Source organism: Lagopus muta, chromosome 2 (genome assembly GCF_023343835.1).
Source record: "Lagopus muta isolate bLagMut1 chromosome 2, bLagMut1 primary, whole genome shotgun sequence".
NCBI lineage: Eukaryota > Metazoa > Chordata > Aves > Galliformes > Phasianidae > Lagopus > Lagopus muta.
The window spans coordinates 61,755,895-61,768,976 of record NC_064434.1 but is presented as its reverse complement, the minus strand read 5'-3'; the positions used below and the strand labels follow the sequence as shown (position 1 = coordinate 61,768,976).

General features: G+C 39.0%; 1 protein-coding gene across 1 annotated transcript in view; it reads left to right on the top strand.

Moving 5' to 3' along the window:
• MTHFD1L (methylenetetrahydrofolate dehydrogenase (NADP+ dependent) 1 like) overlaps positions 1-13,082 on the top strand; it is a 140,368-nt gene that overhangs the window by 122,410 nt on the left and 4,876 nt on the right. The window contains exon 27 of the mRNA XM_048936153.1: positions 10,977-11,085. Within this exon, the coding sequence (XP_048792110.1) occupies positions 10,977-11,066 (90 nt within the window). The 3' untranslated portion in view covers positions 11,067-11,085. The remainder of the gene's footprint in view (positions 1-10,976; positions 11,086-13,082) is intronic.

Genomic DNA, 13,082 nt, shown 5'->3' with positions numbered 1-13,082 from the left:
ATCTGAAGCTGTGTTCTTACTGCCTGGGAACCATTTTTTCTTTGAAGTATTTCTGTGATTGTGTGAGAAGTTGCCAGGCATCTGTATTAATACCTCTATAAAAGAAGGAAATACTTTCTCTCATGTGATTAAAATGTGGAAGTCGTTAACACGGGAAAAGTCACTAGGGCCAAGAATTTAACAAGATTTATAAAAGGATATAGCCATCAACAATATGCAGGGCTGTAATTAATATAAGTAAGTAATTTGGAGAAAGTACTGAGCGTGGCGTTCCAGGGTTTGAGCATTCCTGGTACCAGCTCCCACCGTTGCTTTGTCAAGTTTCTGTAGCTTTAGCTTTTCTCTTAAAAATCATCTGGCACAGCCTCTGCTGGAGACAAATGCCTGGGAGATACACACTGCTCTGATCCGATAAAGCATGTTCCCTGCCTGCCTTTGGTTGATTTAAAGAGTGTAACTTCTGTACTAATAGCTCTCCGAGGTTCTGTGCATGCACGGCATGCTGCTGTTCCATGCAACTGTAATGCAGGGCACTGGGAGATTTTGCTAGACTAGATCGAATGAATATAAAAGAGGATGTTTCACTAACAAATGCAGCAAAGAAGATACGGATATTTCTCACTTTCTTCAGCCTTTGATGGCTTTTTCCCATTCCCGTGTTTCCTAGTAGTGTCTGGGAAAGTCTGAATGGGGCAGGTGTAAGCACCCAGCTGCAGCAAAGCAGCAAGAGCACAGAGAAGTAAAACAATTTTTGTATGTGCTAGAGAGAGATGTAATGCTGTTGGTAGAGTCAGATTTGCCTGTCAGAGACCTTGCACAATCCCTGTTAAAAGTGCAGTCCTGATTCTGTCTGTAGTAAAGAGCCTCGGTACCACTACGTTGGACATAATGCAGTGAACAAACATCAAAACCAGAGGCTTTGCAGGTAATCTGTCCAGACAGTACAGAGGCAAAGTAAAGCAGTTTTCCCACTAATAAACCACAACAGTTCACCAAAGACTGTGCCTAGGTGGGTGGGCAGTCACATGCTGCTGGGCATCGCTGCTCTGCAGCCACCGATGTGGGGCACTGGGAAGGATGAGGGGAGCTGAGTGCTGGTGGATGTGCTGAGGGCTGCACTGACTGTGAAGAGTTTCTTTGCCAAGAATAAGAGTTCATTACTAGCTGGCCTTGTTTTGATTAGGAGCAGCCTGGGGCTATACCGTGAGAGTAAATAAAGCTTATGGTCTTGTGTGCCTCTCTGTTCACTTTGGCATCACAGAGATGATATTCCCACTTGTTTTTAATTTCCGTGTTATCATTTTATGTTAGATTTTTTTATGATTTACCCTGTGTGTACACAAATGGACTCTCACTTCTTTGATGGTGTATTTTCTACGCACTTTCAAATGCACAAGAAAATGTTCCCATAGATCATCCTTCACTAGATGTTAGGCAAGAGAGTTCTGTTAACTCATTCCATGTTGGCTGCAGAAATTTATTACTACCCAGTCCTTCTTTGTCCTTTCGCATACTGATTTGGGAATAATACTTAATGCCCACCGCAAAACATGTTTGGGGGTTGGTTTGTTTTTCAGACTGATAAAGATGCATTTCCAAATATGATTGATTTTACTCAGTCTAACAACATTTTTGTTATTTATGTGATTACGTTACTATCCTTTGTTTTATTGCAGAAATGATGAAAAATTGCAAGTTCATACTGAGTACTTCAGGGCAAAGTGTGAAAAATAGAAGAATTTTTATTTCATTGGAAATAATGATGCAAAGATTTCATTATTATAATGGAGATATTTCATGGAGAGTAACTATTTGGCATAGTAATTTTTGAGTTTTGGCTATATGAGATCAAGATGAGAATCAGATTTGCCTTCATCAAGTTCCATTCTCCTGGCATCACCTCAGCTCCTTCTCTAACTTTTGGCAAAGTATTTAACCTTTTCTGTCTTTTATCTCACTCGCCTTTTAAAATGGAGGTTTTGTTTCATGTATTTCCCAGGTGTATTGCATTTGTTTTAAAGTACTTGAGAAGTGTTATCTTTATTAAGATACAGATCTCTATTAGATACAAGTACAAGGATTTGTAGGATTAACAGTTAACAAATTTTTTTCTGGTTTCTTTTGAAAATTACATCTGTGTCACAGCATATTAGCTCATGGTATAAGTTCAGTGAACGGAAATTCAAGTTTTAGTATTCCTTAGAGCAATTTTGAAAATCATTATTACAAAGAGAGAGTTAAGTTGCACATTTGTCTTTTTTATTATTACTATTTCTACTTTCTTCTTACAGCTGTTATTGCAGGAAAGTTCAGGAAAGTTGTTCTGAAGGCACTGGTGCACCACCTGTGTGTTCCTTCCTTCTAGAAACTAAACCCAAAATTATGAAAATAAGATTTGTTTGTTTGTTTTTACCTTTTATATCACAGTAGCAAGTGCCTCACTGAAATTATAGATCTGTTTTTATACCTAAAGTTAATGACATAAGACTAAAGGAAAATTGGGTGCGTTCATTCTGGTTGTGGTTTCATTGCTACTCTTGATCATGCTTCCTTCTTTATTACATTATCCACAGTATTTTGATCAGAGTTTTTCAAAGCATTTGTATGATCCTGTCTTTCAGCAGAAGTGTTCCAGGTTCTTCAAACTTTGCTTCCCTTAGCATTGTTTTGGAAGCTTCTTAAAATAGTGAGTGGCCAACTGCAGGGCAAAAATTGCTAGTTCATTTTTCTTTTTTCCAAGGAGAATCTCTTTGCATTCTGCTATGATTTTGGGGGATACATAGTACAGAATGTTAGATACTGCAAAAGGTCTACAATGCACTTCTGACTGACGTTCTTCCTTAGTATGACTTAACTGGGAAGGGTAAAGTTTGTTGCGTGCAGAGCTCATTCTTGCTTTGCATTGTCTCTTGGTGTCACCATCTTCAGTTCCTAGGCTACAGTTAAACCCTGTATTTTCCTGTGTCAGCATGTCAGACTTGCACAGGAGGTCATCTGTGAAAGTTAGGAATCTTCTAAACAAAATGGCAAAGTGAAGATCAAGAGTACGAAGTGATGCTTGCTCCCAGTGTTTGGGTGATGGCCCTCAAGTGATCCAAAATAAAGAAGTTTCAGAGGAAATGAAGGGTGCCCAGTCCCTGAGCAAAAGCAAGGTTCCTGGGATGTGGCCCACCTTCTTCCCAAAAACCACAAGCAGAAAGAACCTGACCTGCTTGTGCAATTGATCACCTCTTGGCCACCAGGAGACCCAAGCACTGGACAAAGCAGGAGGATGGTGTATCCCTGAACATCAGATGATGTGGACATTTGTGTTTCTGAAGCAGTACATGAGAGGAGCACCCCTCCATGAAATACTCTCTAGATTTATTCATTCAGAGCACTGTCTGATATGCTGGCTGCATGTCAGGAGTGGGAGCAGCTCTGGGAGCCTCTGACCTCGGATGTGAGCTGGAGTGAAGGATTTCTTCTGAGCAAGGAGGTGATTTTGTACAAGAGGCAGTGAGTTTGAGTCTTCTGCCAGGGATTCAAACAAAAGCCTCGGAGGGGGTGAGATTCAGGATGCAAACCTTGGCCAACGGAGCAATTACGACTGGAAAGGGTTTTGAGTGGGCTGGGATGGAGTGCAGGGTGTTCTGGACTGAGTTACCTGTTATTTGTAATACTTTTTTCTCTCTAGCTGAATCTCCTCTGGTGGTGGTTGTTTTTTGTTGTTGTGGCTTGTTTGACTGTTGTTTTGGTTTGTTTTTTGGTGGGTTTTGTTGTTGTTGTTGTTGTTTATTTGTTTTGGTTTTGTTTGTTTGTTTTATAGCTTTCAGTTTTCAGCATTCTGTTTATCCACTGAATTATCTTGGTACAGAGAAATGCACTGTGTGAGAAATGCCTGTGGAATATCCTACCACTTTGTGAATAGTACAAACAAATAATACATTGAACATTTGGCCTATCTAACATTCAACCTCAGAGAGATGCATTTTTTGAGAAAAACTTAAAATGTTTACACTATTTTGCTGTTATAGGGGGCATCATTTTCTTTTGTTTCAAATTCTGGTTTATACACTCTGAGATGAAAATGTTTGAGTTGAGACAATTCTGCTAGGAGAAACTACTGTCATGTATGTGAGTCACAAATGTTTTACTTAAGGGAGGAAATCTGCTCATTCTCTTGCAGATTACATCTGTGCGTAAGTATTTTATTTAATAACTAACAAAATGCCTCTTCTGAGTCTTTGGTGCCTCAGTGCATCGCTAGCAGCAACATCTGAGTTTCAGCAGTATTACAGGGACCCATTTGCAAAGAACTCAGCCAACCAAGTACTGGCTGATTGCTGATGTACCCTGGCTGATTCTTGATGTACCCTGTGCAGCTGTCTCAAAAACTGTACTGGACAGATGTAGACTGTTGTGTGTTTTATTTCTTCATGGTGCCCAGGAGACTGCTTTCAGTCAGACTGTTTCCATTCAAGATGACTAAATTGGGTCCTGGAAATCCTCTTGAGAACATTACAGGGCACAAGCTGCTCCCACCTTGCTTGAGCACCTGGCAACAAGGTCGGTTAGGATTGCATACTCAGCATTTGGTACTTCTGTAACTTCATCCAGATGCTGATGGCAGAGCAATGTCTGTGCATTTTGTTGTTGTAAATATTTTCACAACATAGGAAAATTGCCAAGAATGTGCAAACATTAATGTAAGAGAAAATCATAATAGAAAAATTGATGCCAGATGGACTTCTGCACCTGATATCATCCAGCATGCCAGTAAGACAAAGATGTTTCTTGCAAGTAATGCTACAGCATATGTTGGAGTAGGATCATCATCCTTTCAAACACTATTCTGGGCATTTTGAAAGCAGTCAATGTGCTGAGTTTCAAAGGGTGATTACTGTTTTACTTTACAACAAGGTTCCTTTTTTGTTTAAAGATTTCCGGAGGAGGAAATATGAGTTTCACTCTCCCTACCTTCTCTGGCCATCATCAACTTCAGCAAATTTTCATTAAAACTTCAGTAAATCTTGTATTTCTTTCTTAAAGTAAACTAAACAGTGCTTTTCTCTCTGTATTATTCCTTTCCTTCATTTTCCTGTTAAATTTTTTCCTTCCATAATTCCAAATGTCAGCTGCTTTCTGATGCCTGGCAAATTGGGGGAAATTTTCAGGTTCTGTGTAACAAGCCGGTTTGATCATTTGATCTTGGAGTTATTTGGAATATACTACCTGATTTTTCTGCACTAGCATCCTTGTTTGATGCACACTGAACATCGCTGTGCAATGCAGGACAGTTTAATTTGAAGACTGGTGAACAAATTTCTGGTGGCGATTTCACTGCTGAAATGGCTCCTTATTGAAACCCTCAAGTGGAGATCCTTCATGCCACACCTCAAGATTCCAACTAATTCTAGTGTGCTGAAAACAATGCTTGTAGGTTTACAGTGCTATTTATAAATCTCTTGAGTTTCCTCTTGTATTGTTTCTTGCTGAGGGAGTGTGGAGCGTGCAATTCATCCCATCAGATTTTATTGAGAAGTTATCTGCAGTCATGTGTCTGCTAGATTCTCTGCAGAAACATCTGTTTTCTTCACTATTTCAAGTTTCAAATGGTTGCAGATTGTCTCCTAACTTAGTTAACAAAAGATTACAATTAGATAATATGAATTACTTGCATTTCTTGCCAAATGTAACCATAAGCCACAGAACAGAGAGGCTTCCTCAATAAATTGTCCATTGATTTTTTGGTATCTTCTAGTCATCTGTTTTGCCTACTTTGTGTAAATACAGATTCCTCTGGAACTTTGTTGTTGTTCTTTGTTTCTTTTTTTTTTTTTCTACTTAGAAATCATGCTGTACCTGCAAATCAGCCCTGTCTTGTCTTACAGCTGAAAAAAACACTAAATGAGTTGGATGTAGTTCTCAGAACATCTGTTTTGCAAATCATGCCATTGTGCTAACTCTAAGGTTAAGGTGATCTCAGGTTGTATAAGGATTTTTTAAAATAAATACATATATGTATGTATGTGTATATGTACACTCAAAATAAAAGGCAGGATCTGTCAACCTCTAATAGGAGTTCAATTAAAAAAAAAAAAAAAACCACAAAAAACAGAGAGAGAAATGAAAGCAGATATTTCCTCTTGGGACTATGGCAAACTTGGCTGGCAGAGCCTTAGGGCTTGATGGTAATTGATATGTGAATCTGATGGCCAAATGAAATTACAAGTGAACATGTAACTGTAATTGAAATGGAACTCCAATGACAATCAGCTTAGCGAGTCATCCAGTGACTGAAGGTATGTTCTGGAGAGGATGTGGAGCAGCACTTTCTTATAGCTTCCTTGTAATTATGTGGCACCTTCCTTTGCTAAGCTCCATTTTTTTGTTCTGTTTAGTCATGTAAGCACACTTGCAGATTGTAAATGCTAATTCTAAATGACTATAGCCTATAACAGGCTTTTTGAACTAAAGTCGTATTTTATTTTCTTCGAGCTGGACATTTCCAGGAGCATAAATGGTCTTCAGGATAGCTGCTTGTGAGACTTGCTGTTTTTATCTCCAAAACATAAAGTGACATAATAAGAAATAAGCATTTGTATTTTTCATATTGTCTTTCTGAAGGTGATTTGATCTCATGGATGTGTAGACAGCTGCAGAGTTTGTAAAGAAAATTATTGATTCCAGTACAAAAAACAGAGTTCCTATTAATTTCTTCATGATATATTTTGGGCAGCAGCTGGATGAATTCTTCATAAAACTTTCTATTGTCTTCCCTGCGTAAAACATTCATCTGAATTCCATAAAGTTTTAACACACAAAGTTTATGCCTCATATATTCCTTCTCCCAAGGGAAGTGTAATAACAACAGTTTTGGTCAAATTGAGTTTTGATTATTTTGGCTACCTACATTGAGTTTGTGGTATGCTCAGGATAATGTGGTCTTGTTCACTACTTCTTATCCTGTTTTTCTTTACAGCCTCACTGTATGATGTTGAGTAGCTATCAAACTATAACCAAGACAGCATTATATTAGAATGGAGATTTGTGCTGATCTCAACACAGAGCATAGAAGTTATACATTGTATGGGATGCCCAGCAAGATATTGTGTGGCTGTACATTTCTGTTTTGGTTGTTGTGGTTTTTTTTGTTTTGTTTTGTGCTGTACATAGTTGCTAATTACCAAAGTGAGCTATGTTTTTGGCATGTTTTCTCTTCTACTGTTCTTTCTCATTCTTGCCGGATTTAAGAATGAAGTAATTTTAGTCTGTGTAGTTCTCAGGAAATTTTAGAGGTGCAGAAGCACTCTGCTGGATGTTGTGCAGGTACAATACATGCTTCAGGTGCAGTTTGGCATCCCTATGCACAAAACTGAGACTGTAGTCACTTAGGGTAGGGAGAGGAATGGATGCTTCTGGGTCATGATACATGCTGAGGTTAAGGCTGGCCTGTGAAATAGCATAGCACATTGATGCCTTCCTTCAGCACTGTGGAAGGCAGAGCAGAGCAAGAGAATTGATTTGAGTCTGCACCCATGTGGAAAGCCAGCCAGATGAAGCCTCATTCAGCTTTGCAGTCTACTGAGACTTTTTTGCTTCCTTGCTTTTTTGGCTGCAGAAAGAAATGGAGTGCTGGTGAGGAAAAAAGTGGTAGTAATATTCTCAGTCAGCCAGCCATCTCTTGCTGTTGACCTTGAACTAATGAAAAAGGGATAGATTCTGCTGCGTGTTCCCTCTCTGTCCAGATAATGAGAGTGGAGAGACATAATCATAAATCGGCATTGCTTTGCCTGTTTGAAAGTCTGGACAATGGGGAATATCACAGGACGTGTTTTATTTTTACCCTACAGTTCACATAGGCATTTGTCCCAGAATGTTTCTGCTCTGTTTTTTTGCCTTGTGCTTCATTTCATGCAGCAGTAATTCTAATTCAGATGAACTCGCTCCCATTTGTTGACTTAAACTTTCAATATGAGAACAGTTGTACTCCCTGATCTGGTAATAAACTGTTTTGATATTCACATTTTATAGATGCAATACTTTCAATGTATGCAGTTCTACAGTAGTGTAACTCCACTCTGACTTTTCATGGGGAAAAAAAAAAAGCAGCAAGCATATATGTAAGATTTTTTTTGTACACAATAATAAGGAAAAACTCCATTAACTTATTCCTGTTTTTATTGTGCAGGGAAATTGAAATGAAGACTGGCCAAGCTTGTAGATTTATTTTTGAAAATAATAATTTAAGAATAAAAATAAAAACAAAGGAACATGGAATGTGGGAGTTCACTTCCAAATGTAGGTGTAGATGTAGAACTGCCCTACGCAGAGTAACTAGAAAGTTGTCTTTTGCAGTGTACTCATTCCCATCCCAAGAAAATATAACTCTTTAAAGCAGTTTCTTGTTAAGGGTTAGTTCAGAAATTGGACTGAGTCTGAGACAGAAAATAATTCAGAAACCTGAATAATGTAGTAGTCCAATTGGTGTGGTCAACAGATAAACAATAGTGACAAGGTGTTTTAGTACTTAACCAAGATGCCAAGACAATGTCAGCCAATAAAATGATATCCTACAATCTGTGGAATGGTTTTAAGTGAATGCAAACAGACAGTTTTTTCTTTTAATCCTACTGTGTGCAATAACAAAAGCTCAGGAAGGGCTATATTTAAAAACAGAGGAAACGTACTGAGTCCAAAAGAAGAGCAGGTTGTATTGTTTCTCCTCAGATTTCAAGTAGGACAATGGCTGTGGTGGTACTACTTTCCTCCTTCCCAAAGGTGAAGTTAAGCTCTGAGAATGGCAGGACATTTCCCTGGAGAAAGCAGGGTTAAGGGGTGAGCAGGGCAGCACACAGAGATGTTTGTACTTGTGTTCCCATGGTGGAAATGCTACACTTAGCATTCAGAACGAAGCTGAAATCTGTAGGAGACATGAACTGAATCACTGAATGTGCAGCAGAAGCAGTTGGCTTATACACGAATACATCGCCAGCCAAAGAAGGGACTGTAAATACAGCTCTCTGGAGCAAATGAGATAGCCATCATTTGTTTTCCCTCATTTGAGGCCTATTAGCCTATTTCAGCTTGCCTCTATCCAGGAAAAACACTGCTGGGAGAACTGGTGAGAACTGTTGTAGGGAGCTGGCTGGCTGGCCATCTTAGCCATGTTCCCTTTGCTATGAGGTGGGGCTTCATCACTGTCCTGCTGCTGCCTGCCTGGGCCAGCGGTCTACTAGTGATCAGGTCATGTAGCAAGCAGGTTTGTTTCATCAGCTGACCAACTCTGGCCAGAAGAATGGGAGTATTTTCATCAGCTTGATGTGCTGAATGAGGTTGCTTTGCAGTAAGACAACTGTCAGAGCCAGCTCCAAGGATGGATCATCCCAAGGGTGAAGCCTCCTCCTTCCAGTGGGTTTTAGCTCATGTCATGAGAACATACCTCAGTTTGTCCCTGTCAGTAGGTTATTGTGTCAAGAGTGGTATCAGTATTCAGCCAGTGTGATTTGTTCCTGTACAGCCACAGTGGAAAGTTACATCCTGGGGCCAAATTAACCAACAACTTCAATTTTGGTCCACTGACTTACCCCAGTGTAAGTCCCTATGTTGGTCTTCAGAATCTAGAGTCTGTTAAAGAAGCTTTAATGCATAACGGTTCTTAGCTAGCAAACAGAGGAGCTAATGCTGAACTTCAGGCTTGTTTCCAAAGATTACAATGTCTTTCATCTCTTTTGGTATTAATGAAGGGCCTAATATAGTATGGCCATCCTCTACCTTTGAGGTTAAGATACTGAATGGGTTTATGGAGTTCTTAAGCCCAAATGTATTTTTAGAATGCCTTGAATTAGTGGAAGCACGGTGAGATATTCCATGTATCTAACTATCATCTAAGGAAGAAGCACAGTAGGAAGCATGGTGGCTCAGATTGATCCAGACTAGTCCTGCCTTGATACTGCCCACAGTTTTGTCCTTTAACTTGTGCCAGTGCAGGCACTGGAGCCATAGAGGCCTCTCTTGACTAAAGGGGCTGAAACAGAAGATGAAGAGGATTAACAAATAGGATAATTTTGCTGAACCAACACTCAGACATCTTCTTCTTAAGGAGAAGGTAGGAGTGCTAAGGTGGGAAGCAGGGGTACCTCTGGTCTCAGGTGGTATAAGCTGTGGTGGGTCTGCACCTCAGGATTTCTGTGTCACTCCTGTGTCTTTAATTGCTGCTAAAACACCAATTGTAGATAATTATATAAGTAGCGTGAGCAGGGTTTTATTTAATTGTGTAATTTAAGGCCACGAGATTATTCACGTTTAAAAATACAGAGATGCTGGTATTTCATGCCAGATCAGGATCTTAATTATATATAGTTTGAGATAATTGGGTTGCTTTAGCTTCATATCTACTGATTCTAACTACTAAATTAGCATTCAACTACAAGCTATGTATGTTTAGTTGAACTATTTTAATTTGTTCCTCACATTAAGTAATTGGTCATGAAAGTGTTGCAATTAATTCTGCTTCTGTATTCTGGAAAGGTCTGCAGCTCAGCACATTTGCATAACCAGGTGAATTCAAGCAGTTACATCCTTGCTCTGTGCTGTATTAATTTCCTACTATATATAAGTTGATGTGTGTTCCAGACAAATATGCTGAGAAACAAAGAAGTCCTAGTGCGTCGTCTTCATTTTCTTAAAGAGTTTTTTAAAGTCTTAAAGACTTTAAAGAGTTTAGTCTTATGCTTACTTTAATATACTAGCCTCCGTTTTGTGGCTTTTATTTTCTCTTTCATGTGTTTTAAAAGCATATAATTAAAAATGAGTTGAAGAAGTACAGAGTTTGGCATTTTAAATCAAAACAAGCAATGTGAAGTTCGCATCTGTAGTTGAATTCACAGTGAACAATCTCACTTGTTTACACATTTAATCTGAGTTTTACGTGGGTAGTGCGATCTACCTCTGTGCAGATACAGGATTGTAACTTAATTTCTTTGTTTCTACAGATGAGCACTATGCCAGGACTGCCCACAAGACCATGCTTCTATGACATTGATCTTGACCCCATCACAGAGGAAGTGAAGGGATTGTTCTGATGCTGAGGTCCAAATTCAGGTTGGTCAGCAGCCATTATTTTCCTATTCCGGGAGGAATATTCCTATTTCCCTAATAGGAAAATTTCCTACTGGGGGGAGGATGTTTGTCTCTGGTACATATATATCTATATCTATCTATCTATCTATCTATCTATCTATCTATATATACGTATATAATACATTATTAGGAGTTTTTCTAGGCCATAGTTTCACAGAGGACTTCACACATGGGTTTGAGAAAATGTTTCATAATGTGCCTTCTCATTTGCTGAGTGGTTGCTAGCATTTGTTCTGATGTATTTTGGTGGTGTACATTGATAATGCCCTTGGATTTCCTGTCTCTGTCAGTTTGGAGTGAGAGGGAATTATACCACTCTTGGCTATGGAAAAAGTCTGTCTGAAGAATTTGTGTCCTGTTAGTCACCTAAAAAGAAACATCTGATTCATCTTTGATACTACTTTCATGTGGCAGTGTGTTTCTGTCATTACCTGGGGAGATGTTTTTCTGCTTTATCATGAGCTTTGTTTTGTTTTCTTTTTCACTTTTCTTCCTGATTGCTGTCATCTTCTCAAATGATAAAAAGCTTGTCAAGAATGCTGATCTGTCCTCAGGCTTTGCATTTTTCATGCTGGCTTCACTCCTTTTCCTTGAAAGCTGCTGTTTCCCCACAATCTCCACCCTTCTCTAAGTACTTAATTCTCTTGGTGTTCCTTTTTAACTGTGTGTAGCATGTGTTCCTCACTTGAAAATCCAAACTGCTAAAATATTTAATGCTACTTCATTTTAACCTTGCACCATGCTGAATGTAGTAAGAGAGGATGAAAACCTAACTGAGGCAAAACACCTTGCGATGGGACACTCCTATTACTTCTCTCTCTTACCCCAGTAAATCAGTCTGGAGAGTAAAAAATTCCTTTTTCACAGAATGACAGTACTGTCTTGTAATTGAGCTCTTAGGGCTGTGGTGGCACCTCAGGTCAGCTGAAGGCTTGAGGCGAATGTGCCCAGGTATTCAAGCAATCCTTGTTTACTCTAATTTGAGACAGCTTTCATTTTCTGTTTTTGGCTGTTGTTTGGAGGAGGGGAGAGGTTTGCACAGCCCAGGGAGAACGCTGCTCAGATCAAATTAACCATTAGTTTGTCCATACTTGATCCTCAGCATTCACATAACATCTGCTGAGAGCAGATTCTACCATTTCATGTGTACCAGTCAAGACAAGTAAAAACCAATTAGCTTGAAAGTTAGACAGGACAGACAAGTAATTACTACCTGACATGCTGGTAGTGAGCAGTGCTTACGTGCACGCAAACTGTCCCTGACTGTTCTGTTGCTGGCTAGTATTACACTTACTGCTTCTTGACATGTATCTCATTTTTGTTACTGATGTGCATTACATGCCTAATGGCTTCTTACATACATATTGATTTATCACGTGTCAGTCGTGTCATTCATTACCTCTGAGTCATCTAAAATGACTATAGCATCCTAATGTAAAATCTATGTGCAGATTCACATAGCTTGCTTAATCGTGTGGTTACTGCATAGTCTTCCACAAATCCATCCACTCCATGGATTGGTGTGTCGTGGAAAGTGATCATAATTAAGCAGATTAAATGATTAAATACTCCATTTTGTGAATGTCTTTCATGTGAAGTAGTGCATGAAATGAAAATGTTAGCCATGGCTTCTTAATCAGAAATGATGGTTTCCTAACTGTAAAAAGAAGTGCTAACCAAGTCACAAAAACTAGATAGGCAAAAAAATGCTGTAGTTTCAACTGCAAATAAATAATTTTGATTTTGTTACAGAAGTGTTGGCGGCATCAGATAGATAGAGGGACAATTCAGTAAGTTTAAGCCTTCTAAAGAAAAAATAGGCACATGTTCACCTACATTCCTGTTTTATATGAATAAATGTCCTGCACTGAGAATATCGTAATACCCAGGGAGCACGATACAGGGCAGGCTCTATTCATTAATTATAACATTTATCCAGTTTACGTGCTAGACTTGTA